This window comes from Liolophura sinensis, chromosome 1 (assembly GCF_032854445.1).
Source record: "Liolophura sinensis isolate JHLJ2023 chromosome 1, CUHK_Ljap_v2, whole genome shotgun sequence".
Classification (NCBI taxonomy): domain Eukaryota; kingdom Metazoa; phylum Mollusca; class Polyplacophora; order Chitonida; family Chitonidae; genus Liolophura; species Liolophura sinensis.
Window position 1 is genome coordinate 96353838 of NC_088295.1, and position 6000 is coordinate 96359837.

The 6000-nt window shown below is 38.7% G+C and overlaps 1 protein-coding gene across 1 annotated transcript in view; it reads left to right on the forward strand.

Annotated features, from left to right (window-relative positions):
• LOC135481964 (ATP-dependent RNA helicase cgh-1-like) overlaps nt 1-5041 on the forward strand; it is a 45282-nt gene extending 40241 nt beyond the window's left edge. The window contains 2 exon segments of the mRNA XM_064761761.1: nt 622-775; nt 4240-5041. Of these exon segments, the coding sequence (XP_064617831.1) occupies nt 622-775; nt 4240-4426 (341 nt within the window). The 3' untranslated portion in view covers nt 4427-5041.
• Nucleotides 5042-6000: the final 959 nt, after the last annotated feature.

Below are 6000 nucleotides of genomic sequence, written 5' to 3' on the forward strand. Positions count from 1 at the left end.
AGTCACTGTATAACTGTGTTGTGTTGTTTTTGTTTGTGAAGGCTTTGGGAAAGAATACTTTTTTACAGAGTAAGAGATTAGAGCCCAGTTTTGCAAAGGTGGCGTGCATATACGCTAATCACAGATATAAGACAATGGCATGGCAAGAATGACGTACAAAATATCATATAAAATATCGTAGGACAAATGTACAATAAAAATGCCGCTTTGTGAAACTGAACCCAGATTTAGCTTTTAGATATTTTACTTAAAACAAAATGATCACAAAATTACAAATTACTAAATAAATATAAGCTCTTGTCTCGCCCTTTACTGACAGCCATTCAGTGTGCAAATATTGAGCAGTCGTAGAACAGTGATATATTTGCCCCTGATTATTCCAAGATGGCTGCCCTCACCTATGTGCATAATTCCAGGCTGTGAGAAAACAGCCCAATTACACACAATGAGGCATAAAAAATAAGGCATAAAACACCCATCAAACAAATAAAATCCCGCAGGCGCGCCTTGTTACCAAATATGATTTGTAGACCAAAATTTTTTTTTAATATGCGTTCATTTCAGCTCTTCTAAATATGACCTTGATATCTGAAATGCTTAAGTTTCTTTTATTCATGCCAGATCTTTTCACAAGAGGAATTGATATCCAGGCTGTGAATGTTGTCATTAACTTTGACTTCCCTCGTCATGCGGAGACGTACTTGCATAGGATTGGCAGATCGGGAAGATACGGCCATCTGGGAGTGGCCATCAATTTGATTACTTATGAAGACAGGTTAGTAGCTGATGATAAGACACAATCTGACTCAGTGTTGAGCAAACGGTTGGTAGGAAAAGACATTTACAGACTGGAGTATTTAGCAGTTTGCTCTTTCTTCGGCTTTGTCAGATTTCCCTAAAGTGCCAGAGTGTAAAAATCTCTAATATTCCTTTACATTGCAGGATAGGTTTTCAGGACAATATGTTTTTAGAAGTGTAATTCTCTCCTGTGGGTTACTACAGGCTGTTTGAAAAGTTAAGGCCAAACCTTGATTTATCAACCGCTTGACATCCATTATAGGGCTTACACTAGGGCTCAGGTAAAGACTTACAATGCTGTATAATATGGTACATTACTTGTTCAGTATTCTGGAAAGACAGGGCAAGGGTTAAAAAGAAGTCCAAGATCTGTATAGGCTTATCTGTACGTGCGTTATTGACAGTGTACATTGTGGGATACGTTTCAGAGAGAAAGGTCTGCATTTTGGAGCGCTTGATTTTGTGGTTTAATGTGTCTGACACATGGAGATAAACATCGTAGCAGAGCATATGAGTGCTTCAGAGTTTGAGATAGCAGTTTTGGCTTTAAAGACAAAGAACATTTCATTTAGCTTACTGCTGTTCTCCATAAAACGTACATGACCTTTAAAGTCTGGAAATTCCTGGAGATGGTCAGTTTAAGGGCTGGATTTCCTGGAAAATGAAAGTCTTGACCTTGATTTTATTGTCAGTGGCCTTGAGAATCACAAAAGTAAATAAAATTTACCTACGTCAATTTCCAACGTATCGTATATAACGTGAAATTACATTTGCATGATACATTTACATGATAGATTTACATTTTCAACTAGGTCCACTATTACATCTGTCCACTTTGTGGTAGAAGGTTTTATTTGGTGCTCTTTGCATAAAATGAAAATTGCTTGTAGGTTATCTCCCTTGTCAAGAAACAGTTGATTCTGTGGCAAGGGATAACCTAGTGACAGTTGTGCTGTTAGAATGAGATGGAGCATTGTCATGTTTCGCTTTTGTGCATCCGAGTTTGACTAAATGTTGCATGACAGAAAATGGGAAATTCCAAGTTTCAAGACCTATGGCTGTGCAAGCCTTTGTATCAAGAATGGATAAAGAAAGATCCTCAAAACTGTGAAGTTGCAAACTGTAGTGTCTGTCAACGAGGTATAGACGTGTTATATGGGAGAAGCGGTAGTCATATGGCAGGGCAGTGACAGATACTCGTATAGCAACATCAACGTGACAAGTGCACCTTTTGAAGATTTAGTGATAACTCTTTCAACAGAAAAACCCAGGGTAAAACCTGTATGGATTTAGAAGTGTAATGAGAATATTGGGTCGCTGATGTGTGAGTCAGATTATTAAAGCCACGTTTGATTTATGCTCCTCTAATCAGTGCCTAACAACTTACACTTACACTGCAGTACACACGCCTGATGCTTAGTCATTAATTACCGGCCCTGATAGCACAGTTGGTGGAGCGTTCGCGTCGGAGGCAGTATGTACTTGATCAGTCCTGTGTCCGGTTTAGACCTAAGACCTTAAAAGAGCGGGAGATAACTTCCTCGCCTGCCATCCAGCTTTAAGCGGATAGTGTAATGACTGGTTGACCCGTATTAATATAATGGCTTGGGCAGGTTACCTTACTTGCCTTTGTTAAGGCGTTCAAGAGAAGCAGCACTAGATAAAAGAGCAATGGAAATACATGCACTCTAAGGATTCCTTCGTCCTCAAATGACTGAAATCTTGTTAGGTATGAGGTTAAACTCCAAGTACTTACTCATTGGTCATTAAATGCCGCTCTATAGCCCATGTTTTCTTAGTAAATCAAAGTTGTAATGTCCATGCTAAGTGTTTTTCTTCACTTAAATATTTCTTTGCTTGTTATTGTTGTACTGATAAAGCAGCTTCTTTCGCTATGTCCTACCTGTCTAGCACTGCACTGAAGTCAGGCTAAGAAGAAAAATATCACAACACACAAAAAGAAAAAAACATAAAATTATAACTTTGCAAATTGGACACAAATCTGCATTTTGTCTGTGTCATATTAATACTCTTCTTGAAAATCTGCTATAGGCCTAATAACAACATCAGGTTATTAACCTGCAAAGAGTTTAGAAAAAAATAAAAAAACATTGAAAGTTACAAAAACAGTAATCGAGGAGATATCTCTGATATTTCCTGGGAAAGAGGGCCAGGAACTTTTACAAGGGTTCGCATACAACCTTGAAAAGACTTGAAAACGAATAAAAAAAAAATCAAGGCCTTGAATAGCTTTGAAAACACAAATACATGCATTGAAAAGGCCTTGATACTTAACATTTGTGCTATGTTCATTTTTTTTTTTTTTAATTCTGTATTTGAGACAAATGTTTTTTGTTGAAATACATGTAGTTTTTAAAAAAAAGAATAGTACAGAATGACAGACAAGAATATGAAAGTTGTACCCCACTGTGGCCTGCATGTCTTCGCAAGGTACCAGTTCGGCACAACTCGTTAGTGTTACGAAAATCTCTGATCTTAAGTAGTAGCTTTGTTGTCTCTTTCAAACGTTTGTCATCATGTACACGTGTATCGAGAATTGAAAGATGGCGATGGATAATTATTGAAAAGTGTATTCACATCTTTCGAACGACAGTGTGATATGTAAGCCTAGTAAATACCGATGCATTGGAGTCGTCACTTCTCGAACAATGTTCCGACAACACTTTTATGGCGGTTGTTGAAGTCGTGTGTCGTCTGTATACGCTAACTGGACTATGCCTGGTCCGTTTTGACATGAAGTTGAATAATGGTGTGTGCCTTCAATGACTGACTCAAAGTATAAAGACTAGCTGTGCAAACACGTAGAAAAAAGCAAAGCAACATGCGGTGTGTGTAAGAAAGACTTTGGTATCGCCAAGATAAGCAAATAAAAAAAACTTACTGTCTCGTACAGGCGAGCTCTGGTAGCCTCGCTGCCAGTTTTAAATTTATTTTTCCTTTTATTTTTGCCAATCGCTGATGTTGAGTAAAATTTCCTTGGCAATATGGAAACCAAGTTAATGGCAAGCAGTGATATCTGTGATGTAAACAGTGTTTATGCACAGGAAATCTTTTACATCTGAAATTCGTGGAAAATTCCTGTTTAATTCCCAAAAATATGGCAGCTGGGTGAATGCTGCATCTATCAACAAGGCTATCAGAATTTGCAGACAGTCAAATCTGCATGTTACAGTACAGGGCTCTGAAAACTTGTACTGACCCATTTTTTTTTACATTAAAATGAGACCATGATTCAACCGTTCAGGTCTACATTGACTCTTTGGAGGCGATACTGTAGGGCTGCATTAATAAGCCATAATCATTCATTTATTCAACACTTGGGTCTATGATCAATGGTCTGTATAGTAAATTGTCCTGCTGTTGCGTGAATAATGGTATTTCTGATAAGATAGTCACATAACAAAGGTGTTTTGTTGCCAGGTTTGCATTACACAGAATTGAGCAGGAGCTCGGGACAGAAATCAAGCCAATCCCCAAGATAATCGACAAAGCCCTGTACGTGGCGGAGTTCCACCTGTCTGATATGGATGGCCAGGAAGAAGAGGACGCTAAGCATGCCACCCACAGCAAGATGAGCACGCACCAAACCATCCAGACAACCAAATAATCACGCATCAAGGCAGCTTGTTGAACATGCTCACCTTCATCTCCCGGAGTTTTCCTTAGCATGGCAACATTGCCGACAACCCCATTTTCATTGAAATCATCCATGGTCATTCAAATGCACACGTCATAGGCTCCGAACCAATGGGGATGAGCAGGACGGTGGAACTTCCGGGTGATATGGATCCATACATCTGATAAGGATTGCCAGTCATTGGACTTGTGTGGAGCTCATTGTAGATATCTCGTGTCAAGTGTATCAACACCTGTGGAGTTTTCATAAGTAAGAAACAGGTGTTTTCCATGAAGTTTAACAAAAGAGACACCCCTGTTGACATTGAAAGTGCCACTTTTTCCCCTCTACTTTTTGAAACAATTTGCGAAAGTTAGCACAAAATTGTAGATGGAGGAGTTCTGTTATATGTTGAAGAGATCATTCAACTTTTCTTTATTTCCATCTGAGCACAAAGGGGAGAAGCTGCTGACAGTTATTTTGGAAAGGAATGATATTTTATTCTTTAATAATGAAAAGGTTTAAACTGATTCTTTACTGATTGTATAGCCATGATTGAAAAGGCTTGTTTGCCCTATTTTTGTTGCAGTTTTAATGTGCCCTACTCGAGGGTTTATGAATTTTTTTTTTTTTTTTTTTTTTTTTTTTTTTTTTTTTTTTAAAGTTAAAGGTGGTTATGTTAAGAGGTTAATGGATGCTTTTGTCAACCCATAATGTGCTTGAACTCATTCAGTCATTGTTTCATATTTGGCACCAGCAAATATGTTGCAGTGTTGCCAGCTAAGGGAGACGTTGTATAAAATGCAACTTGTAAATAGTCTGTAAATGTATTTGACAAAGACAAGGCCACATGAATATAAATGTTAATAGAGCTAATGATAATGAAAGAGAGCGATAGCAAGTATTGGAAAGTGCTGGGATTTGACGTGAAGAAAAATGTCATTAAATTCTTCAAAAATTCCGTGCTTTTGAGGTAGACAACATTTCGTGAGCAGTGAAGTTAAGTGATTGGTGTCACCAGTGGTTTATATACCGGTCAAAGCAGCACATCTGAGGCGTGTTTCCAAAGCTGTCCTGGTGTCCTGCCTGGTTGTCCTCGTGAGGACATTTTTACATATGTTTCCACCGGATCACCTAGTATGATCACTTTGAGAAACACGCTCCTTACGTTATGATGATGGCTTTATCTTTCATGTTCACCACTGCGAATATGTGATGGGTGCGTTTATTGGCATTCAGATTACTCATGCGCAGCGTCAAACTCCCAGCACTCGATTCCATGAAGTCTGTACATAAGCTCATTCATCTGTCTCCGATGACATGGTTGTATTTCGTCACTGAAGCAAAGCCAACTCCTGTGAGTTTTGGACTTGTGGCCTGTAACACTACTTCTGTAACACCTGTTTTTGGAGACAAACAGCTGTTTGTATTTATTTGACCATGTGAACACATTTTGTAGTCTGAAGCTAGGGACATCTTGGCTACACTGCAGTTTCTCCGGACCGCCAGAAACCAAGATTTTGTGCTTCCCCAATTGCCTGGAACGTGAAGCCCTCCTTCCAAGT